This window comes from Salmo salar, chromosome 12 (genome assembly GCF_965601325.2).
Source record: "Salmo salar chromosome 12, fSalSal1, whole genome shotgun sequence".
NCBI lineage: Eukaryota > Metazoa > Chordata > Actinopteri > Salmoniformes > Salmonidae > Salmo > Salmo salar.
This window is the reverse complement of record NC_138302.1, coordinates 35218178-35243779: the sequence shown is the minus strand read 5'-3', so window position 1 is coordinate 35243779 and position 25602 is coordinate 35218178. Positions and strand designations below refer to the sequence as shown.

The 25602-nt window shown below is 44.5% G+C and overlaps 1 protein-coding gene and 1 pseudogene across 4 annotated transcripts in view; one reads left to right on the top strand and one right to left on the bottom strand.

Annotated features, from left to right (window-relative positions):
• The window catches only part of LOC106564877 (ATP-dependent RNA helicase with zinc finger domain), a 67383-nt gene extending 42471 nt beyond the window's left edge, over positions 1-24912 (top strand). For 3 of the 4 annotated variants that reach the window (XM_082958876.1, XM_082958874.1, XM_082958875.1), the window contains exons 22-31: positions 2803-3076; positions 7588-7639; positions 8451-8638; positions 10534-10756; positions 10889-10971; positions 11696-12197; positions 16449-16668; positions 16834-17428; positions 19598-19907; positions 20464-24912. In XM_082958876.1, the coding sequence (XP_082815002.1) occupies positions 2803-3076; positions 7588-7639; positions 8451-8638; positions 10534-10756; positions 10889-10971; positions 11696-12197; positions 16449-16668; positions 16834-17428; positions 19598-19907; positions 20464-20831 (2815 nt within the window). In that variant the 3' untranslated portion in view covers positions 20832-24912. The remainder of the gene's footprint in view (positions 1-2802; positions 3077-7587; positions 7640-8450; positions 8639-10533; positions 10757-10888; positions 10972-11695; positions 12198-16448; positions 16669-16833; positions 17429-19597; positions 19908-20463) is intronic. The other variant, XM_082958877.1, reaches the window with a different exon arrangement.
• On the bottom strand, positions 12404-14028 carry LOC145859342 (toll-like receptor 13; annotated as a pseudogene).
• Positions 24913-25602: the final 690 nt, after the last annotated feature.

Here is a 25602-nt window from a genome sequence, read left to right as displayed (position 1 = left end):
GCCCTGCCAGAGCCGTTGACATCAGCAATGTGCTGTGTTTCTGGGGTGTGTCTGTTTTGATAATGTTGTCATGTTGTAGGAGGGGTGTGTCAAGGGGGCACTACTGTGAAACCATATTTTAGGAATTTAGTTTTTCTCCAATGGAACTAAAATATGAGGGGGGGGGGGGGTGGTATTGAATTTGGTGCAGCTATTTGTGACCTAAGGAGTTCTCATCTCTGCCCTGAATGGAATTAAGCCAAAATCGACACTTTGCCTAGTCTGCGGCTGCGGCAGTTTAGAAAATGTCTCCCCCAGTTAAATCACTGGCGCTAACGAGGAAGAAGCTCTGTTTAGATGGACTGTCTTAATGCCTGGAGAGGGGGGGGAGACTGTCAGACTGTCACCTTTAAAAAGAACAGACCAGTGGGCTGGTCATGGCCCCATAGAGTAGGCTGCACAGTACATGCGCGCGTGATGTGCATACACACTCGCTCATACACGTTTACACTCAAGCACGCACATGACACACACATGGAGGGTGGGTAAGAGGAGGAGCATTAAAGCGAGGGGGAGAGATGATTGGTGTGTTGACTAATTTTCAATATGTCACAGACCCCCCCCCCCCACCCCCCCCATGTTGGTAAGAACACGGCACTGGACACACACACACCGCTCTGCTGTGCCTGTCAGATAAACCAGCGGGTAGCCACAAAGGTTAAGCAGTCTGACTACAGAGAGCGGCCATAGCAGTTCTATATACACATATACCCCTCCACAGTGAAATATGTCACCAGGCATGTTATGATCTCTCTTTATCTTTTTAGACGCTTCTATTATTGCTCACGTGATCCACATTGTCTTTCGTAAGTGACGTGTGGAATACAGTCGCGCTCTTGATAAATGCACATTGAATAAACAAACAAATTGGCAATGAACTTACCAATTCGGATTTGTTTTATGGTTTGTGTACAATTGATAGAATTGGCCATCTATTTGGTCTTGAAACTCGGAATGAACAGATTGTGAAGTAGTCTCCGTCCATGCTGCCCGTGTGGGCTTGATGTGGGTCATGGAAGCGATGCTAATCGGAGGAGATGGGATAGCGGTGGTCTCGTCTGGGGGGGAGGGGAGGGGGCTGATTGACGCCTGATTAACAAAAAATAGCCTTCACAAGTCACTGCAGATCAGTTATATAACTCACACACATCTACCTCCCATCCAGCCACAATAAGGAGAGAAGGTGCACATTGCCACTGGAGTCATAGCGTTGTGTTCCGTGCGACGAGCACTGTACCACACCAGCCATACTTGTGACGTGCTCTCAATTTGATACCAGCACAAAAGCCTTGCATTTGCTTTCAGAGTAAAGCTAGAGATTCGTAGAAATGTAAATTCAATACCATTTAATATTCTAGAATGATTTTTCAATTTACTCCCTTAATGGAGTTGAAATGGAACTGACCCTAAGTTGGGGAGTAGAGTGAATCTCGCAAGCTTGCGTCCATAGTGATGCTTTTTCATAGAGACGTTTACTCCTGATGCGGTCATTTTTTTTTTTGTCACAAACTCTGACCCCTTCTTTGAATATTTCTCGTTGGGTTTGCGACGAGTATGCGGTGTCATTTGAAAGCACCTGTAGCTGTCGCATCCTGGTGATGTAAGGGGACAGTTGTGAATAGGAACCCATCTCATTTTGATGATGTAATTTCACGAAGGGGACAGTTGTGAATAGGGGACCGGTCTCTGTTCCTTAATGGTCTGACAGCTTATTTTCCCCTCAGTCACAGGTTCTGCAGTTAATATGCAAGTCTGTGAGTAATTTCCGGAAGCTTTTGTTCACCCGGACATTATGCAAGCTGTGTTGTTTCCTTACACACCCATACACACACACACTCATATACACATGCAAATCATAGACACACACACACACACACACACACACACACACACACACACACACACACGGTTTACTCGTCAGAACTGAGCTGTTATGAACATGCCAACCCTACTAAAGACATTTCTTTTGAACTGACCAAGAACTTCATTTGCTTTGGTGTTGCTGCCTACAATAGGCCTTTTTAAATGGACCATGATTTATTCATTTATGCTACACTACATGATTTGGAGTCATATCTACCGTAGTGGGTGGTTTAATAATTGAATTCTGAAAGTAGGAGTCTTTCACATGAAGATTCTGTGCAAGATTTGACTTTTAATTTTATTTCAACTTTATTTTGACGTAGTCTTTTCCAGATGAGCCCCCGTATAGCACTCCCAATACACATTCAGCTACACATTCATGTACACATTAAAATACACCTTATTATACACAACAATACACAAAAAGCAAAACAGAATCATAAAAAAAACAGACATTCTTCAGTAAAAATGTCCCTTAACAACAGTCTGAAATACCCTAGAGGCACCAATTTCTCAAATTTGAAAGCGTATTGTAGATCGTTCCACATGTAAGGTGCAAGGAAATGTCAGGTTGATTTACCTAAAAGAGTCTCCAGAGTTAACCAACCCTGTGAACGGGTTTGATAACTTGTCATTTTAAATCTTAACAGTGATGTTAGGTAAGTCGGAAGTTTGTGGAGCAGGGCTTTGTAAGCAAAAAGAGCGTAATGATGTGATCAACGTGACTTCAATCTGAAGGGGTGATTGTGTGTGCGTGCGCACTATGCATTTCTTGAAATAGTAATGACTGTTAAGTTGGCGTGTGAACGAGTGTGCAACCGCTCATTCGAGAGTCAAGATAAAGTGCATGTATGTCCATGCCACTTTCATCACCCCCTCTCCTCTCCTCCCCTCTCACAGAAAGTTCTGGGAGAAGTTCATCTCCATCTGCCACGAGAACGCCAGCCTGCACGGCATCACCTTTGAGCAGATCAAGGCCCAGCTGGAGGCCCTTGAGCTCAAGAAGACCTACGTGCTCAACCCGCTGGCGCCCGAGTTCATCCCCCGCGCCCTCCGGCCCCAGCCGGCCCAGCACCCCCATCATCACCAACACCATCACCAACACCCACACCCCCAAGGACACACGGCCATCAAGCAGCCCCAGCAGCAGCAGCAGCAGCAGTCTCCCCCGAAGGTAAGTGTGTTAAGCCTGGGGGAGGGGTTGCAGAGCAGCTGGGCACTTGGGGCTATGGGTCTTGGGGCTATGGGTCTTGGGGCTATGGGTCTTGGTTGTGGAGATGTACTAGGATACTGAAGGCTGGAGGTACTGTGCATTGAGGTCTTGGTTGCACCGGTTTTCCTAATGTTTTGTACACTGAGTGTATATTAAGCGAACCGTGATGAGAGAGAGAGGGCTGTCACAATTACCTTATAACCGTGTAACCTACAGTTATGGATGAAGACTGTCATGGAAATAAACTAACCATAAAAATGGTATTTCTTTATTATAATTTTGTGTCAAACAAACATCTGATTGAATACAGGACTGACGGGCATTCGTGCATTTGAGTCCGTTTCTGCTGTAACATGGACTCTACAACATGATCAAACTTTGTTGCTCGTTGCTGATACAATCAAGGTGTTGTAGCAAACAAGTCCTGGTTTGCCTAGGCAATGCCCCCTTCCTGCAGCAGCACATGTGGAGGAGAAAATGTCAGTCTTAACAAAAATAGGATAGGACTGGCCACTTCAGAGCCTGGTTCCTCTCTAGGTTTCTTCCTACAGTAGGTTCCCTGCCTTTCTAGGGAGTTTTTCCCTAGCCACCGTGCCTCTACATCCGCATTGCTTGCTCTCTGGGGTTTTAGGCTCTGTTTCTGTGTAAGCGTTTTGTGACAACTGCTGTTGTAAAAGGGCTCTCATTTGATTTAGATAGTGTTTTGGGGGGGGGATGCAAGCATTTGGCTGACCAATTACCTTCATCTAAAATTCCATGACAGCCCTAATGAGGGGGATGCATGGCTCTGGCTATCCAGTGTCTGTCTTGGTGGTGGTAGTACAAGAGTACACTCACATAGTCAGTGGTTTTAGGGCTCAAGGAATGAATCTTATTTTCAATTAAATAAACTTCAGTTCAATACAAAGTAATTGTTTCCCTCGTGGGTCTTTTGGAAACCTTTTTTTTTTTTGTGGTTGCAGCAGGAGTAGTTTCCTGTCAAGTAAGTCCTCTAGGTAGTTTTTATTATTCTCGCAAAACCATTTTTTAATTTTTGAAATTGTATTTTTTTTAATTAATTTTTATTTTGTCTCGGCATGTGAAAATGTTAACTGTTTTTCTGCTGTCCTCGCTACTGGCATAAAGGTGAACTAAATCACCACAGCTGCCAAGCCCCTCTATCACCCACTGGGTCTAATGAGGTGGATATCCACATCACACACACGTGCAGACAGTCGCGCGCACTTCCCCCGTGCGTGCTAACACACATAATAGCACACACTGGCTCGCATACTGGCTCACACACACACAAAGTGGGTTGGTTACAGGCTCTTACTCTTTTAAAAATACTACTCCATACAGAAAGGTCAGTAGTAAGGCTCGCTGTCTCCTGCCATGTAGGGCTGGGTGGTAAACAGTCGGTATTCATCCATGGACCGGTTTGGATTTTTACTTTACCTTCTATAACGCTATTTTTATGTCAGAAATCAAACTTTAAATTATTCAGTAATGACTCCAAAAAAATGATGGTAATCATCCGTTTTTTTCTCGCCAGTAACGGCTAACAGTTGAGAACTACTAGTTAACTTACAAGCACAACAATCAACAACTTTGAGTACAGCCCCCCAGAAATTGTCTGACTGCCACTAGTGGTGGAAGTAAGAATTGCAGTTGACACCGAGGATACAAAGTCAAATAGAATAACTATTCTCGTAAAGGATTTTTTGGGTGGTATTAAATAGAGGAAATTAATGCAGGAAATTAAGAAATATATAAATGCTTGAAGTGAAAAAATAACTATGCAAATGGAAACCATTGGTCGAGTACCAGAGTTGAAGTCTACCAAAGAGGATTTTGTATCTCTTATAAAAAGTCCTACAAGTAAGACCACTTCACTGTCAATTTAGTCCTATTATTTATTTTTGGTTGGTTTGGTTGAACGGTATAAAGCAATCGGAAAGAGTAAGCCTATTAGGGCGGCAGGTAGCCTAGTGGTTAGAGTGTTGGGCCAGTAACCAAAAGGTTGCTGGATCGAATCCCCGAGCTGACAAGGTAAAAATCTGTTGTTCTGCCCCTGAACAAGGTAGTTAACCCACGGTTCCTAGGCCGTCATTGTAAATAAGAAATTGTTCTTAACTGACTTGCAAAAATAATTTGTTCTTAACTGACTTGCCTAGTTAAATAAAAACATTTAAACCAGTAACTTTTTTTTCCTCACAAATATGGTATTTTGGCCATATTGCCCAGCCCTACATACATTCGTCTATACACAGTACACACACTCAAATGCCAACTTGCGCCTAGGCGCGCACACATACTCACATGTGACAAACACACACATCCTTACTGGGATTTTCACCTCTCGTCTGCTACAGTTGACACTCAAAGCATGTCTATATGTTTTCCATTCTGCCCTCACCAAAAAAGACCTGCTGCTATCTTATGTCAGTATGTTAAAAGGCCGCTGATTAAAGCATCTTCTAGAGACACTGCTGCAGAGAAACGTCTCCAGACCTTTTCCACAAAGTTTGTCATCTTGTGTGAGCAGACTGATAACCGTTTGTGTGTGTGTGTGTGTGTGTGTGTGTGTGTGTGAGAGCGCGTGAGCCCATCTTGATCAGGTTTTCATCCTCCAGGTGCATCTGACATTGCTGTCACTTTGTGTAGACTCGTTCCGAGCTCTCAATTTCACTGGTCCAATATGGCTGCTAAGCAGGAAATGCTGCTGCCATCACCCGGTGTCCCCTGGTCTGAAGGTGTCCTCCTCCAGCTCTGTCTCAATCTTCCTCTCTAGCTGTGTGGCACTGGTCATCTGGCCTGGCATAGACCTAGAAGAATCTATGCCAGGCAGATGCAATGGAGCTATTATTAGCCACTGTATTGCACCTGGGCAGGAGTGACATTGAGAATAGAGGTCGACGATTAAACGGCATGGCCGATTTCAAGTTTTCATAACAATCGGTAATCGGTCTTTTTGGACGCTGATTATGGCCGATTACATTGCAATCCACGAGGAGACTGCGTGGCAGGCTGTCCACCTGTTACGCGATTGCAGCATCAAAAGGACCTTGTGGCTGCAAGGAGCCAAGGTAAGTTGCTAGCTAGCGTTAAACTTCTCTTTTAAAAAAACAATCAATCTTCACATAATCACTAGTTAACGTGGTTGATGATATCACTAGGTTAACTAGCTTGTCCTGTGTTGACTTGCCTAGTTAAATAAAGGTTATATTTAATAGTAAAAGGCTCACACTTTTAATAGTTTAACAGAAGTACAAGAAGCATTCCCTGAGTGTCTAAACCAATAAAGGGAACCCAAACCAGCCATCTAACCTATCATGAGGCGCGCGCACCCCCCCCCCCCCCCCCAAGGGAAACCACGTGTTATCAGTTAACACCACCACCTAGGGGGACATGCGTGCCTCATCTCAGCTACGCTAAGACACGCTAAAGTAGATTATTGTGTACATTCCTCCGTGCATCAGTAATGCAACAGGTTGCAATCCACCTAAAGTCAATTGGATCGAACTTCCATGTTGTTGGTCACATAACGATCAGTGTCAGACTTTGTTGTTGTTTGAAAATGGATACGGCCCAATGTTGTGAGGGCGTTAAAATGGAACCAGGGGGCACAGAACTGCCTCTCTTCTCTGTATGGCGAGAGAGAGGAGGAGAGATGGAGAGAGATAATTAAGACTTATTGATGCGTGCTTGTGTAAGTTGCTTTGGAAAAAAGTGTCTGCTAAATGGGGTATTGTGTTTGCTTGCTCACTCCAGTTAGTGGCAGTCCTCATTAGCAGAGAAACTGATGAAAAACGTGCGTAATGTATGCTAGCCTTTTAATACAGTAATAATGTAAGGAAGCGCTTCTGTATGCGACAATCATAACAGCTATAGAACACCCAGTTCCAGCTGAAGAGATTATTAAATGACACGCGAGTATAGGGTGGACATTTTTCTATGAGCATAGAATTGGTCAAATGATTTAAAGAAGGAAGCGAGGAGTCGGAAAATAGGAAACCTACGTCGTTTTGATATCTTAGGGCCAGTAGTATTTCTGCCCACATGACTTGACCGCATGAAAGCCTACTTTCGCTAAGAACTCAAATGCAGGATGTTTCAAATGTTTTGACCCATTGCTTATTCTTTCTATTAGCGTTTTCCCTAGTCTGGTCACGTTAGGTAAAACTCCTGGCCCTAGAATACTATAACTGCCTCCCTCATGAATCCACACAGTGGCTTTATATTCAAGAGCTGCAGTGAACACGTTATCCTCCAAGAGTGTTATTGCCATTTAGATTCAACAGTGTTGGCTATTTTAAAGTGTTTTTGGAAGCGTTAACCGTGTAGCCATCGTGACATATGTGGGCCACCTCGGACCGTACGGTTACCATCGCCTGCCCACCGCTTCATATAGGGAGCCTCGCACTCCTCCACTTCTCTCGCTCCAGCGCTTTCTAAGGATGCCTCCCTCTCTCTCTCTCATTCTCTTCCAGGGGAAAGGTCAACATGCGAACCACACGGAGCACTTCCCACCTGAAGGATTTGGTGAGTGTCGATCTTTCCTCTTCCTTCCATCATCTGAATGTTGACTTGTCTATTTGTATCCACTTTGGGATACTCTTTCTGGAGTCCACACGAATCCCAATACAAACCACTCGCACACAGACAGAAACGGTTACCACTGTTAGTGTAAGGGTAAACACTGCCAAGTCAAGAACATTATACTCTAGCTGTATGTAGTTTGAGGCTGAAGCACTGTCCAAGTCTTAAACTTCCATCTCTCCACAAACATACTCAAAATGTGTTTCCCAGGCGGGCAGGGGAGAGATGGATAGAAGGAGGCATATTGTGCCATCCCTTTAGACAGAGAGCTAGAGCGAAGAGGAGAACAGGGAAGCGCACCAAGAGTACCATCATAACTGTACATGTTATTATTACTATCATCTTTACTATCATCACAGTAATCACTGCCAGCATAATCATCATCATGCAACAGAACTGAGCTCTCCGTCATCATCCTGTTGCTGTGAAAAAGAATACAGTACAGTATTAAGTTGACATCTTAAGTACCAATTGTTTCAAAATACAGTAACTTATTATCTCATGGGGAAATTAGCTTGGTCTGCATAGGCGCAAATAACACAGACCAAAACAGTGATTTGGTCTAGATAATAAAATCCTTCAGGATTAGCAACAAGACTAGCCACTGCTGTAATGAATATCACTTACTAGCAAATCATTAGCAGATATAAACTTTTATATTTTATTCTACTATTCTCTTCTACTTCTAAGAGTTGCACATTATTAGCAGATATTAACTTTTATTTTCCTCTTTTCCTCCCCCAACCCTCTCCAGTTCAACCCAACACTGCGGTATTGATGGGCAACCCCATCCGGGCGTTCACGCCGCCCTTAGGGGGCACACCTGGCGGCATGGGCAAGTCCCCTAGTCCCGTGCAGAGGATAGACCCCCACACGGGTGCCAGCATCCTCTACGTGCCCGCCGTCTACGGAGGCAACATGGTCATGTCCATGCCACTGCCCGTAAGTATACTGCTACTGGGAATTGTAGTTGTTTATTGTTGAGGAAAGACTAAAAAATGTGTGAGTTTTGGTTTGAATTAATGCATTTTTGTAAGTGTATTACTTTGAGTCGGAGTTGGAAGGGGTTAACTGTGTGTGCAAGAGCATACAGCGTACCGTACACTCTTATGCATGCTAGCACACACACACTGACTTACACAAATCTTTCAGTTGGTGTTCGTTCTTGGTCTAAATGCACTGTTTATTTGAGTTTCAAAGAAAACAAGATTTTTTGGGGTTGTAACATGATGAATCAGTCGAGGAAAAAACATGGACTCCTTATGCAATACTGCATTTAATTCAGACTTGTCAGTTGGGCTGTGGTGTTATGCCGAGTTGTTAACGAAAACTCAGCAGCGCGTAACGATTGCTAATAGAATGCCAAAATCCCCATAAGCTTGATTGCAAAATGTTCATTTTGTGTTTGGGCCCTCTGTCTCCATCCGTCTCCTCCTCGTCTGAAAACAAGACAGAGAACAACATGTTCATTGAGAATAATGACTTCTGTTAGTCTGAACATTTTCAGCTCGGCCCGCGGGGTGAGATTTCACGCTCGTTATTCCTCGTTCAGTAATGGAAAGAAAGTCAACTCTCCATCTAACCCAACCTAGGCTGTTTATTTTCCCATTAAACCATAATGGCACAGGGCTGATAAAATTGTTTTTTAAAAACTCATTCTATCAGAAGGATGATTTGCCACGGCAAATAGCTAAGTGTCGACACACGGAGGGGAAGACTGTTTCAAATTATGTTCTCATTAGATACATGGCATCCTTTTTTCTGTTTCATCATTTTGGGAAGCAAAAGATTATTTGACTGTTTTCAGGGCCCTTTTCTTTATATTTGAGGAGGATTTTTTTGTCATACTTTTTGTTTTTGATGAAAATACATTTATATAGGAGTTGGTTTATCATATGCACCATGCAAACAATCGGAGAGCCTTCATTCCTTCGCATACCAATGCCTCTTTTTTTGGCGGGGGGGGGGGGGGGGGGGGTGGAAATATGGATGGATGTGCTTTGTTCAAAATGGCCTTTTTGAAAATGTTCATTGTATTTCTGCTCACTGTTGTCAATCAATTTACATCCACTGCAATAAAGGGATATGTTTCACTCACCAGCCGGTCTGACAGGTGGCAGAGACCAATCCAACATCAAACTGCTCTCCCTCACAGAACCAGATGAATATTTTAACACACTGTCTGTTTCCTCCGACCTACATCAGCCACTGTGCTTTTCACATAGACCGTCTGCGCGTGGGGGGGTGTGTTGTGGTATATAAACCGGTTTATAATAGCAATAAGGCACCTCCTGGGGGTTTGTGCTTTATGGCCAATATACCACGGCTAAGGGCTGTGTCCAGGCACTCTGCGTTGCGTCGTGCTTAAGAACAGACTTTAGCCGTGGTATATTGGCCATACACCACACATCCCCGGCCCTTATTGCTTAGATATCTAGCATAGTAGTTCAGCTCAACGCATCAAGGCAAGCTGCATTCACTCTTCAACACAGTATCTCCTGCATATGTATTTACTTGTCAGTTGTGAAAATCTTAACCTCTCTGGGACACACTAGTCAACAGCCAGTGAAATAGCAGGGCGGCAAATTCAAAACAACAGAAATCTCATTATTCAAATTTCTCAAACATACAACTATTATATCCCATTTTAAAGATACACTTCTCGTTAATCCAACCACAATGTCCGATTTCAAAGAGGCTTTACGGCGAAAGCATAACATTAGATTATGTTAGGACAGCGCCGAGACGACAAGACAAACCACACAGCCATTTTCCAAGCAAGGAGAGGCATATTGCGTGGATTGATTTATATTGACTCGTATTGATGTGATGTCCAGTCTGTCCCCATCCAGTTGCCGTGGCCCGGCTACCAGAACCGCTTTGCCATGGACCCACGCATCATGAGCCACCAGGCGGCCATGGCCTACAACCTGAACCTGCTGCAGGCCCAGAACCGGGGCTCGCCCATCCCCTACGGCGGAGTCACACACCCCTCCCCCTTGGGCATGGGCCAGCAGACCAGTCCCGACAAGGAGCTTCAGGCTGATTCCGTCAGAAACGGTGTGTAGCAAATAAGTTGAAGTGCTTTAATGTGGAAATTGGTAGAAACTGTGTGAAGTCGGTGTCTTAGCACAGTAACTCAAACACAGCACAGTAGCTGAAAAAGTGGCTGCATTTTTGAACCCCCCTCAGGTAAAATGGACGGGTGTGCAAAGTCCGAGCAGAGCCGGCTGCAGACACCAGAGAGGAAGACCTCGGAGATGAAGGACAAACAGGTACGTTGTTGACTCGCTCTGTAGTCACGCTGTGGGCTTAGTTGGTGCTTTATCACAATGAGAAAAATGACTTTTACTAGTCTCCATTAAAGCCTCTATTTAGCAATAATTGAAATAATACATTATTTCAAAAAGGAGTTTTGCTTTGCTCACATGTATTTATAGAAATAAGTATTGATAGAGCGGTTGGTTGTTTAGCAACAAAACCGACCTGTGTACAACTATGGGGCAAAACAGACTGGGTTGGCCTGATTGTTGACAACCTGTAAACTATATTTAGTCTCCAATGTTTATTGAAAACAAATACATTTGCACAATCAGCACTTGTTTTCTCTCAAGTCCATCGTTGCAATTGTTGGTTAGCGAGCTAGCGAATTTGAGCCATATTAGCATAAACGCGACATCAGTCAAAACACCACGTGGTATCAAGAACAAGATAAAACTGGCTGAACCGAGCCACCTGCGATTCCCCACCTGGCAGTTTCTTGTCATCGTTTCTATCCATCTGGCACCCAGAATCACAACAATACACAGACTTCTGCCCGAATGAAGCATCGATTTCTTGACGTTGTCAGCTAACCCATTTCTAGCTAATGAATTATTTAGAATTGATACATGTATAAATGAATACGTATATAAGTTAATATAGTTTAATTCATTCTGTAGAATTGCTAAATGAGCAATGTGATTGTAGCCCTGCTCACACTGTTTTCAACTGCTTCAGGGAGAGTGTGATCCGGGCGGTGGCCGGGGTCTGGACTCTCAGACGGACGGACTGGGCTTCCCCAATGCCATGCTCCACCGCAAGGACAACTCAAGCCAAAGACCCCTCAACTACCACCTGGCACCCCCCAACCCGGCCTTTGCCCCCCATCCTGTGGGCCGGGCCTTCCCCCCACAGTACCCCGCCGTGTCCAGGCTCCCCTTTAGGGTGCCGACCCAGCACCCAGGTGGGGGCCCGGCCATGGGCCAGCCTAACCAGCATCACTCGGCCCAGCTATCCCCAGCCTACGCTAGCGGCAGCCACAACCCCTCCTTCTTTGGTGGGGCCATGGCCTCCCACAGGGGTGTGCCGGAGACTGAGGAGGAGGGGCCGGAGGAGATGGGGAATTCCATCAGGTCCCAGATGGGCCACCAGGTGGGGCACCACCCAGCCCTGTCGCAGCCCAGCCGAGTTAACAGCTTCGGAGAGGAGAATCAGGAAGGAGGCCTGGGAGATGGGATGGGTGAGTTCTACCATAGAGTTCAAATTCTACGAGTGCTACTCTTTTTTTATTTATTTTTTTTATTTTTTTGCCCCCTCTAACCGGGAGGTTTATTCAAAGCAAGGGAACAATAACAACAAAATAGCAAACAAGAATCTGTAAATATTGAATATTCTTGTTGTGATACCGGTAGGTATACAGGTGTAAATGTATATCTGTGTGTTGCGTTACAGTCTGGGCTGTGGTTCAGGAGGGGCCAGTTTGGTCCACAGATGGTCCCAGAAGGCAGGCTGCAGGGTTGTGTGACGGGGCCGGTCCAGGTAGGTCCTGGTCTTGACCATTCTGGCCAGACTGTGGTCGGCAGATGTCTGCCTATGTGGGATGTCCTCCAGGATGAGGAAGTCCCTGTGCTCCACCAGCAGATGGAGAGTGGCCAATCTCAGCTCCATCGAGCACCAGTTACTGCGCAGGAAGTGGTGGCTGGCGTAGAGGCTCGTTGTGATGTTCTCCACGATGTCCTTCCCTAGCTGGAAGTCCCTGCTGTGCAGACAGAGACATAGGAAGGGAGGCCTCCTCTCTTCCAGGTTGAGCAGCAGCTGTTCCACCACCCAGCACTTGTCTTTTCTGCTGTACAACACAAAGGCATCATAGCGGTACCTGGGGTTGGGCCTCCGCAATCCTGCCTCCAGCCAGCCTCTGGCAATGTGGAAGAGGGCCAGCTGATGGAGCAGGACCACCAGCATGAAGAGGAGCAGGGCCAGGGAGGTGCAGAGGAACAGGACAAATCCCAGGTCCAGGGTACAGTTGTCCTCCAAGTTCTGGATATCGTTAGCATTTTTGCATGTCAGCTCCACTTCTCCGGCCTGAAATAAGATGTCCTGGACTTGTTTTTGTCTCTGTGCCCAGGTGATTAGCCAAGCATTGTCACAGCTGCAGTACAGGTGAGGATCTGTGAATAACGTGTACCTCAGGCTGATCAGGGGTTCTGCGACGCTTTCCATCACGGTGAACTCCTCAACGATTCGCACTGCCAGCTGCCTAAGGGAGTGCAGGTTTCTGCTCAGGTCCTCCTCTAGACTTAGGATTCCACAGTCGTTAAGGTTCAGGCTCTCCAGCCTGGTCAGGTTGTGGAACATAATGGCCAGCCCTGGCTGCAGGTAAAGGTCCAGTTCTTCCAGCTTCAGATACCTCAACTGCACAAGCCTGTTCAGGTCAGTCATGTCCGTAAACTTGGCATAGAGCTTCGACTGAAAGTCAAACTCCTGCAAGGAGGGGAAGTACTTAGCGGCGAAGTGAGACCCACACAGGAGGCGCTATGTCTTGGCCGCGAGGCTGACGACAGACTGGAAGAATGGCCTCCAGCAGTCTTGGAAGTACACGGTTGGGACACAGAGTCTAAGGGCCAAGCCTGGTTTTGGGGTCGCTGCCATTGATAATGGTCAGGTTGTAACACACTGAGAAAATTGTCATGTGCATCAACCCCTGAGGGAAGATTCACACTATTCTCTGACTCACTGGTTGGATGGAGAAAGTTTCCTGAATCTATATTCTTTAGGGAAGTAAGGTGGATTAATGCATGAGCTTCGACGTGAACAACTGGGTTATCTTCCAGTGTTATGGTCTCCAAGCTTCGCAGCCCGTAGAAAACATGCTTGATAATCTGTGAGATATTGTTACTTCTTAGGTCTAGGAACCTTAATTGACCATGTCCATTAAATGTTAAGTAGACAACAGTGGAGATTTGATTGATTGCTAAATCCAGCCGCTCCATATGTGTGAAACAACAGAACTGCTCTGAGATGTTTGGCATGTTGAGCCATTTCAGAAACAGTGTCTTCAGCCAAGTGACGGGTCCCTTTTGAGTGTCACGAAGAACACCAAGCTCAGCTTTGTCAAAAAGGGAAACTCATCTTGGTGACATTCTTCAGATAATGTATCAAGCTCAAGTTTATGCTGGCATGAAATCCAAAGCCAACAAGAATTATCATCTTTATACCCAAGCAGTTTTTGACTGTAGATGTGGTGTAGTTCCTGAATTTACAGTGATCTAATTCAGGTTGTGTGATTGAGAGTTTGAATACCGTCTCACAAACTGACTCGAAGGAAATGCTTTTCTCGTCAAAGGGAAAATAACCTAATCCGTTGATACCAGACTGCAGAAGCTGTTTCTGTACCTCATCGATAGCGGGCAAAGATCGAGATTAGATGTTTTCAAAGCATTTGAATGCTCCTTTTTCGAAACGACGTGCATTAGGGAATGTAAGAAACACATCTTGAAGACGATAGAAATAAGGAAGCTCAAGAACAGCTCCTTTTTGTTTCAGAGCAGTCCTGGTGTCTCAAAATGACTCTCGTCTGATGTAAAGTCCAGGCTCGTCAATGACTGGGACATATTGACCATCCTACAAAACAAATCAGCGAGCTCCTGTGTACAGGTGTTGACTCAGTTTCTTTAGAAGTGATGAATTGTTACACTTACTGCAGTACAGAAAGAGTTTCTTCACCCTGGACAGCCCCTTGGAAGGTCTCGGGAAGAATCGTGGGCGGACAGCCCTGTATGTAAAGGCTCTTGAGGTTGTCAAATCGAGACAGAGCGCCAGACAGCAGGACAGACCCTTCTCTTATCTCAAGACATAGGGCATGGTAGTTTGACAGAATGATGGAGAGGTTGAGGACACATGCATCCCAGCACGTGGCACTGAGGTTGCCATATGGACATTTAGGGTGAATGAACTCCCAATAGTCAAGTCTTCTCATAGAGAATGTGTTACTCAACCAACTCAGGAACCAACCATCCATGCTGCAAATAGTCCAAACTGAACACTGAGCAGCCTCATCTTTTTTGTGAAGTAGACACTGGTTCAATAAAATTTGGTGATGGTCACACTATAGTTTGTCCAAGGAAATAAATGTCTTGTCCAGAAACATTTCTTGTCATTCAGTGACAAATAAAGGCCTGCGTACAAAGAAGGAAGCGCCTTTTTCCAATGGGACGAGATGTTGGTGAGATGACTTGTCCAGTGGAATGAAGACCTGGAGTTATTTCACTGCTGTGTTGTAGCTGTGTGCATCTCCTGTTGATCTATTTACTGTATACATGTATAGCTTTTGCTGCATCTCTGCAATCTCTTCCTGGTCTGTATTTTATGGCTTGGCCCCGAGAAGCTGTGGGACCCAGATGAGGTCTCCTCTTCAATTTGCTTTTCTTCAGAATCCCTGAGAGGTGGTGGTAGTAGTACTGGTTGTGTGGTCTGTATCTTTGACATGCAACAGTCTGAGGTCACGTTAGACTAAACCGATAGTTCTGGGCACTTCGGTGAGTGCCTCCTGTTGTTGTGGATGGATCCAGTAATCAGTTTTGCCCCTCACTTTTTGTTTTAAAGTTGATGCTGGTATCACTTTCACATAATTACACAAAAGGTCAGGTAATTAGCTATAGGGAAACAACATTTTTGAACTTTGAATGGTTCAAGTAATGGTTAATCCAGAGAAAAATAGTGTTTGACTGAAATTCTTTATTTGAAATGGCTTTCTGAAAACTATTTTCCCTTCGAGTGGCTGGATTTCAGTACCGACCTTAGGCAAACTTCCAAGTTCTTTTTCACCCAGAAAGGATAACATTACACTGTCTACCTTACTCTTTCACAAAATATATAATCCGTTCTCTGAGGAAAGGGGGAAGTTTAATAAACTGTGTTTTTTTGTTAATAAAACCTAACACATTGTGACACTACAGCATTCATCTGGGTTTAATTATGCAGATGTGATTTTAATAATAAAACGCCTTTTATTGAAATGATTCTGTCTGAACATCTCTTGTAGTTCCAGTTTGCTCTCACACACCTTGGTTGGGCTGTGAGGTAGCGACCGTAGGCTATGGCTTGTTTTTAATTGAAGACTTTGACCGGGTCCAGAAACAACCCCTTGACACTACAACTTTGATATTTTCATATCTAAAGACACTCGGACATGCCTAGGTTTAAGCAATCTGGTGATGACTCCTAGTCTTCCAATGCTTCTACTACCTAGGCAAACACTTGAGAGAAAATACCACTCAAACTATCTTTTGGTATTTGTTGGTTCACTGTTGGTACACTCCCAAAATGTTTTGCATGTCAGCAATTACTCTTTCAATATATAGAACTTTCAAAATACAGCAAGTGTCACAGAATGTTTTTTGCATCATATGATGTGACAGTAAAATAATAATATTTTTTTTATACAGTATCAAACCATAATCTAACAATCGTGCTCCCTCTTTTCCTACAACAGACCCCCTAACTCTGGAGGCCCTGAGCCAGCAGGCGCGGCTGGGCCAGTGGGGTGAGCCCGGGCCCTTCCTCCAGGGTGGTGTGGCCTTTCCTCTGCCCCAGCAGCTGGCCCATCTAGCCCAGCCCGGCCTAGCCCGCTTCCCCCCTCAGCTGCTGGCACGGGCCAACTGGAGAATGTGCGCCGGCATGGAGGACGAGGCTGGCGGACCGCCTTTCACCAGGTAACCTTCAGGGCCGTGAGAGGCTTTGTCTTGTTCTCTCCCTCACGCTCTTTCGATCTCGGGCTGTTTTTCCTCTCGCTCTACCGTTCACACCCTCTCTTTCTACTGACTTGATTGCCTTTGGATATTAATGGTATATATATATCCATCTTCTCTCCTCCGTAGGTTCCCAGGCCTCCTGCGAGAAATGCCACCCCAGGATCAGCCCGATCCCAGGGACCCGGTTGAGATGCAGCCCCCTCCCCAGTCCCGCCTGCTCCAGTACCGCCAGGTCCAGTCCCGCTCCCCAGGAGACCCCTCCTCCCCCTCGTCCGTAACCTCCAACCACACCGGCCCCTTCCCCCCTGGCCCCTATCCCGGCCGAGATCCCACCAGCCACGAGCTGGAGCTCCTCAATAACCCGGGTCTCCAGCAGCACCCGGGGAACCAGCTCTACAACCCCAACACCTACCCCCACCAGCTGGGCCACTCCACTACCCCGCCCCCGCAGGTCAAGTACCTCCTCCAGGAGGCCCAGTGGCCTCACGGCGGAGCTGGCGTGACCCAGAACCACATGCTGGCCCAGGGCCAGGGCCTCCCCTATGGGCTGCCCGTCATGGCCCACCCCAGTAGACAGGAGCAGGTCCACCTCATGCAGCTCCACCACCACCAGCAGCAGCACCAACAACAGCAGCAGCAGGGTCAAGGCCCAGGCCAGGAGCCCTACCACCCTCTCTCCCCCAGAACAACAGGTGCCACCGCCCTTCACAATGTAGAAGAGGTAAGGACCATGCTCCATCCGTGTGTGTGAAGAATAGAGTTGCTGTGACTATTATACTAGTGTGCCCCGTCTGTCACCGTTACTAGTATGCCCTGTCTGTCGCAGTTTTGTGCTACAGTATACTGTCTTTTCGCCTCACTTCCAATGCTACGTTTTAGCATGGACGGGTGCATGCAAGTATATTTCAAGATTTTAATACATAAATGTTTGTAAAAAATATATAATATTCTCACCATCACGTCACAGGAAATGGAAGCTGCGACTTTCTCACTCTGTAATTAGTTTTTCTGACCTAAAAATGACTGTGAGAAAAGGAGACATGTATCAGTTAATGTGCAGCATATTGCTCAGAAGCTCTCTGGGGGGGCCCTAAAGCTGGGAAAATAATTAACTTTGTCGGAGTAGAAAGTTAAAGCCTGGTGATTGAGGACAGGAGATGCTAGGGCATAGCATTAAGGATTTCTGTGGGTGAAGGTGTGGTCCAGGGTTTGGGCAACCCTTGTCCTGGAGAGCTACAGTGTGTGTGTGCGTGTGCGCATGGTTGTTCATTAGGCACCAAACGGGCAGGGACTACATGGACTTGTCCAACACTCATTTTTGTTTCCCAGTGCAAAATGTTTGAAAACGTTATCCGTTGTGGTCCCTAATGAACACGACTAAGACATTTGGTCCTACCCAGCTGGGTCAGACCACAGAGTGAATAAGCAGCCCTCTCCATCCTACGTATGTGTTATTGTCTAGCCTGTTCGATTAACGGGGCAGCCTAGTCGACCTTGTGGCATTTTCCTTATTAGATTTTAACAGGCAATTGGAAGACATTGCACTTTTCGGATGCCAATATCCGGTCTGAAAAGGATATTCGGCCACTGTGTATCCAGTTGAAGTGTTAGGACTCTCCAGTGTTTTCGCTGCATTCATTTAGCTGTGGCGTTGCGCCACGGCAAAATCATTGCCCCCGCTGCCCAAAAATATGTGTGTGTGTGTGTGTGTGTGTGTGTGTGTGTGTGTGTGTGTGTGTGTGTGTGAATATACCAAATTAACATAGTATTTTTACCAAACACATTTTTGATAATTTGTCCAGGTTCAACATCGTTCTAAAAGTTATTTAGCTCTTTGCGCCGCTGTGGCAGTCAAACCTGCCTGAGCAGCAAACGCAGTGCACCGTCCTCAAGACGGTCGCTAGTCAGACCTGGAGAGACGGCTCACCCCTCACCTAGTCAAGTCTCAACACTGCCCTAGTCAAGGCTCACCCCTCCTAAAAAATATGTTTTGGGGGAAAAACGGCTAACTTCTAGCAATTCTACACATGGGGAAGAGAAATGTGCAGTTTTATAGCTAATCAAAAAATATATTTTTCCCCCTTTTCTCCCCAATTTTGTGATATCCAATTACTATTTTGTCTCATCGCTGCAACTCCCCAACGGGCTTGGGAGAGGTGAATGTCGAGTCATGCGTCCTCCGAAACATGACCCGCCAAGCCGCGTTTCTCAACACCCGCACGCTTAACCCGGAATCACCGTTCAACTGATGATTGAAGTCAGCCTGCAGGCGCCCGGCCCGCCACAAGGAGTCGCTAGAGCGAGATGAGTCAAGTAAAGCCCCATCCCGTCCAAACTCTCCCCTAACCCGGACAACGCTGTGCCAATTGTGCGCTGCCCTATGGGACTCCCGGTCACGGCCGGTTGTGACACAGCCTGGGATAAACACCCCCCCCCCCCCCCCCCAATGCGACCAACATTTCCAGAGAAGAAAGGGTCTCACAGGGTGATGAGTATAACACTGTCATTCTCCAAAGGCTCAGCTCACCACAGTCATCAACACCTTTGGATGGTGTTCTGGTCCGAGGGCCGTTCTGTTTTCATACCACTGTGCCAATTTTGGCACGGGTGTTTTTCTCAACTGCTCTGCGTAATGCTCAGCCTGTCCCCTCACGTGGCTCTTATCACGTCTTATTGGTTTTCCCATGAGTTTTCCAGGATTTTAATCATGATTCCCTGCATGTTCCCAGCTTACAGGAACTGTAATGGGCACTCTGGCAGAAGAGTGAATGTGTTGTGTAAGTGAAATGAGAACGTTGTGATTGACCTATATTGTCTTTTTTTCTCTCTCCTTCCTTGCCTCCCTTCTGTGTCCCACCTGTCTCTGTTATTTTCTTTCTCCCTCTCTCAGTATGAACCCAGGGGTCCCGGGCGGCCCCTCTACCAGCGGCGGATCTCCTCCAGCTACCCAGACGAGGGATCCCCCGCCAACGCCGCCGCCTTGGTCCAGCAGCAGCCACAGCCCTGCCCGTCAGACCCCCAGGAGCACCCCCACACACACCAACACCCTCACCCCCACCAACACACCCACCAACACCCCCACGCCCCCTACGGCTACCCCCCGCCCGAGCTGTGGCCCGGCAACGGGGGTGGCCCCGGCCCGTTCCAGAACATTCCATGCAATGGAGCCAGCACACTCATTCAACACCGGGACCTCCTAGGTATGTATCAGAAGCACCACAAATGACTTTTTAAACCGTTATCAAACTGTTATAGTAATTATTCAGTATTCTATTGACTATGTACCTGAACGAGGTACAGTGCAGATCAAGTGTAGCCTACTGCACTCATTGTACTTGGCAGTGATAACTCTAGCAGTGGCAGGTGAGAGCCAGTCGGGTGTTCACTTTCTGACGGTTGTCATTAGGGTTTGACCTAGTGAATATAATTTGAAGGCTGTTGGCTTGTTGGCCACTGTAAGGTTGATGAATCCTCATGCTGAAATGCCTGTCATGTGGCTGTCATTGTCAATGATTCCATCAATGCAAGCGTGACAAAAGCAAATGTGTCAGTTTCCTTCCTAAGTGACCATTTTGTTCTCCTGACATTGACAAGTAACCCACAATGTATTGTATATTTTGGAAGTTGAAAGTAATCTCTTCAGCCCTAATTTCTCCTCTTTCCCTTCTTCCTACTCTTTCCCCTTTTGCTCTGCTGCCTCTCGTCTTTCCCCTCCACCTCATCCTTCTTCCTCCCTTCCTCCTCCTCCCTCTCCAGTAGCTTCCAAGGCCCTGCGGCAGGCAGCAGAGGAGCAGATGAAGGCTGAAGCGGCAGCAGCAGTAGCTGCGGCCCAGCCTCCCGCCCACTCCCTCCAGCACCTCGGACAATTCCCCCCTCTCATGCCCAACAGCAAGCAACAGCCGCAGCAGCAGCAGGCCCCCCCAGAGCCTGGCCAAGGCCCCGGGGGCCCCCAAAACCCTGGAAAACCCCCCACCATGTCCTACGCCAGTGCCCTCCGCGCCCCACCCAAACCCAGAGCTCGTCCCGAACAGGTCAAAAAGCACAGCGACCCACTTTCCCTACTCCAAGAGCTGAGCATAGGAAGTTCAAATGGTAGCAATGGATACTATTCCTATTTTAAATGAGTTTCACCCCTGAGAAATACCCCCTAGAAAAATAGAAAGAAAAAAACGTAAAATATAAAGAAAGAAAAAAAAGATAATAATGGCAAAACTTTTGAGAAAAAGACACAAAAAAAAAACAGTACAAGTGCTTTTACAAATCGTTTCTATTCATCGTTTTTGTTTCCCGCTTTTTTGTTTTGTTTTAAACTTTTATTTGTAACAGTCAAATTTTTCTTCTGTTTCACATATCTGACATAAAAATAAATAAAAAAATATGTAAAACATAAGTATATATAATGGCTGCATTACCGGTATATATACATACACATTATGTATATATGAATATATGCTTATATTATGTACACTTATATATGTACGTAATGCAAAAAAAAAAAGTTGAAAAATAAACATAAAATGATTTTAAAAACAAAAAATTTGGTTGACCACTTGGCTGCCTGTCTGTTTTCCCTTGTTGAAGTTGGTTATGTTGGCCACGTTTATTATTTTTTTTGTCCGTTTTTTAAAATTTTGAGTGGACTTTCTATGTCTTGATTTTCATCATAGTTGTGTCAACAGCGAAAAAGCTCAGTGGTCAACTAATTTCATACAAAATATATGGAACATTGTATAGAAGTAGATACATTTTCCTCTAATCTGTACATATAAAGAAAATAAATGACTGAGTTGTATGCCACAGACATGTACCTAAATTCCTGTATCATGTTAGAATTTACATTAGACTTCATTTGGTTTGCTTTTAATCCTTAACCTTAGACATTCTCACCTGAAAATCATCTTCAGTGACAGATTAGTGGAGTAAATGGCATTTTTACATACATGCAAACACACACGATTCAGAATAAAACTATTACTTTATTATACATTTATACAAATGTGTTGGTTGCTCGTCGATTCCTTTTTTTTTCAACTGCCCTCTCGTTTAAAAGATAAAAATATAGGATAGATGTTGATTGATGATAAGCATGCAAAGCCACATCGAAGTGAGGTCCACTGTTGTCTGGTTCCAACTTGGAAAAACTAGTTTCAGGAAGAACCATGGTATGCTTCCTCTGCCGTTTCATCTGAGGCCAGTTAACCACTGTCTTTGAAGTAGGCGTATGGCGTGATGGGGTTCAATTCCAAAGTGTTACATGTCCAATCACATGTCGACCAAACATCTAATCAGTTAAGCAAAACTGCAGATAAAAAAAAAATTGTACGTGGAGAAACTTGAGACAAACTGCATAAATGAGTGGATGGGTAAACGTGAGTCATAACTAAGGCACGGCTGCTGAGGGAATCTGAAGGTATAGAGAGGGATGACGGCCAAGTTGGAAAGATTTTTATTCACGTTGAGTCTACGTCAGTTATCTCCTTGTTTTTCTTTGACCCACTTCAGAGCTTTACGGTCATTTAGAAAGGCTTGAGAAAGATCCTGTCACCAACTTTCCCCAACATTCTCTGGTATTTCTGAAATCCCGGTTTGAGGTTTTCTGGAATCAGCAAGGGAGTAAGCAACTAGGGAATCATCTGACTTGGAATTATTCAACCAGGATTTCTAAAAAACCTGGGAATTTGGGGAATTTTGCAACCCTAGACTATTTTTGCAACCCTAGACTTATGTAGGACTTCGGCCCGAAAGAATACCGGCTAGTTTAGACCAGTGCCATCAGTTACTTTTTGATTCTGTCTTATCATCTGAGTTGTACTGGTACTGCAATACCAGTCTTTTTCACCGATATTCCATGTACTCTGTCATCAGCGGACATCACTTTTAGCTACCAACCGCTTGCTCTGATTTGGTATTCTGTCTGTTTGCCCTGGCAATTTACCTGGAAATTTAGACAGAAAAAACCATTATGCTTTTATTTTGATGACTCAAAATGTTTCAATTGTTAACAAATAAATGCAATCAGTGTAGGTTATTTTAACCACAAAAGAAAAAAAATTGTTCAGGCGTTTGTCTGACTTTTTTCTGACATGCATTCCATTCAGTGATGTATTTTGTTTTTAGGGTGCCACACGTATCTTGTGAGTGAAATCTATTTGCATTTTTGTAAAATAATTTGCAAACAACCATCAAGCTGTCCAATCTTTATACATTTGTATGGTGTGCACACTCAAAAAATAAATTGCCTGTAGGATAAAATTATTATGACAATTATTGACGATTATTATCAAATGCAAATTTGTGACTGATTTTGATTGACTTGGTAGATTATTTTTTGTGTGTAATAGCCACTGTTGTCACGTTTACTGGAAACCATTTTCTCTCAACTTTTCATGATTCATTTGTGTTGCAGCCTTTTCTCCCCCATCAAATATATATTTTTAATTGGTTAATGGTTTGTTTCAGTATATTTTAATAAAATACCCTTGGAATCTAACTGGTACATTTTATGTAACTATTTAGTCATTTATTTTAATGTATGAGCCCGTCAATCACTAGTTTTTTTAAGAGTCAAACATGCTGTCAGCTATTCAGGAAGCAAATCTAGTTGGAATGAAAAACATCTCCTCTTAAACATAGTTGAAACGATCATTCAAAACATTTACGGGGACTTCAGTTTATTTGAATTTTCCAAGGTCCAGATTCAAGAGGTTGTGAATTTTAGATTCATCACAACAAAAAACATACTTGTAAATATGCATTTTCTAGGTATTTACAAACAAGGTTTAGGGAGTGCCTCAATTTTGTAGAAGCTGTTTAAAAGAAGAGGTATTTAATTATGCAAATTCACAAAATCAACTCATAAAAATGGACATGGACCGTGTTGGCAGTCACAGCATCTTATAGTAATATAACTTTTTAAATTAATTTTTATAAGATGGTGTCTGGCTGCTTTTACAAAGTTTTTTTTGTTGCAGGCATATAAAATGTTATTTTACTGTAGCATACTTATTTTTAAAATCAATGTTGCAGGAATTATTTGTCCTTGGTTCAATTTTTCCGCTAAATCCGTTTTAAAAGATATTTTAATTTCAGCGGTGCTTTGTGGTTCGACAATTATTTTTCATGTAAGTCTGTACATTCATTCTGTGCATGCCAAGATGACATGGCTTGTTTATATCCCCGGTTTTATCAAATAGGTTATTGATTTTGTGCAACAACAATAAAAATGTTTTTGTTCTCTCCCTACAAAGTAACATTTTGGTATATTATTTGATGTGTACAATGACTTGTGACATTATGAACAAAAAAGTATGATATTTTACTAACATGTCAATGAATTATGTAATGCTCATGTAAGAGTTGTTTTTCCTCCAAATTATTTAGCTGGGCAAAAGTTTCTCCCAGCCATACGGGGCACATATTATAAACTTTGAACGTCTTTACAACGATGTGGATATCAAATTTGAATCAGTTTTTCACAAATGAGTTGTTGGTTAATCTCTGAATTGTGCAAGACTTATTCCTCACAATTTCTGCAGTGTCTGATCTGTATTTGCGTAAAATCCAAACCATAAGAGATTGAGCTATTCTAAGTGTTTGTTCTTAATAATCTTGTCCAGGAGTAAGTAATAGTAGGTCTGTGCTTGTCTATACCACGCCTTTTTCAGGCCTTTTATTATTGCTTACTCACTATCAGTCATGACTCGTGACCTGACTGACTTTGCATCGAGACCGAAGCTTTTAATTTGTTTGTCGTCAACCAAGTTTGAATGTCAGTTAGCCTCCACCTAGACCCAGTCACATATCATTGCGTGTAAGTGGCTTACGAAGGTTCCTCACGTTGCTTTCGTAAAACAACCTTAACTTGAACGGATGTTTTTGTGGCGGGAGCAGCCTTTTGCCCAGCCAGTAGAGAGCACTGTGTTCAGCCTTTTGTAAAACCACATTTCCTGTTGTCACCCATCTTGTCTCCAGTCTCCTCTATATCTTCCCCTCCCACAGTAAATCAATGGCACGCCTGTTAACTGTTACCCCTCCACTGGATCCACACAGGTGGGCTACATAATGATGAATATTTCCCGTTCACTCTTTTCAATTCAATTGGTGGTGGTCATAATAAAGGATTTCGACTTTGTTTCAAAGGTTTTATTTACATTTTTTTTTTAATTTTTGAATGTGTTTCTCTATTAAAGTGTCTTATTGAATCAGTTACTCTTGTTGTTATTGCAGAGATATACTTCAATCGTTGGATTGGATGAGGTAGAGTTTTATTGCTCGGAGGGATTTCCCTGTGTGGAAAGGAAGTGCACACCATGTGGCTCTATATCCCAAAAGGAACCGAAGGGTTTCACAATTGACTTTACTCTCATTAAGTCGCTGGGTGTCTTGTTTGCCATGGAAGTTATGACTTGTCGTTATGTCACTCAGAAGTAATGTGTTCCCTGAGGAACACAACCCCAACACTGTATCCTTCTTAGGACCGGTTTATCCTTAGCAGTCTCGACAGGTGCATAGGCCCCCTACCCATAACTGCTGCTAGTGGTGTACAGTACCCCAAGAGTTTGCACTCAAGACCCAAGGCCAATAGACTTGCGTCTTGGGCATTTGATGCTACTATTGGCTTAGAATCAACCGAGGCAGCGCTGAAGGATTTTCCTCAATGTTTCTGTTTTTGATCCATTCTCCATCATGCGGTTGCTCTCTCTTTTCCCCCTTCTCTGTCACCAAACTAACTCCGGCTCTGAGTTTGGAATCTAAATTAACCCATCAAGGGAGTATAGACTGAAAAGATCCGACTCAAAAGCCTGGACTTTGTGATGTGGGGAAGGACAGGGAGGGTGCTCTTGCTCCTCTTTCATCACCCCCCTATACACACAGTGAGGGGACGCTTCCACAGAC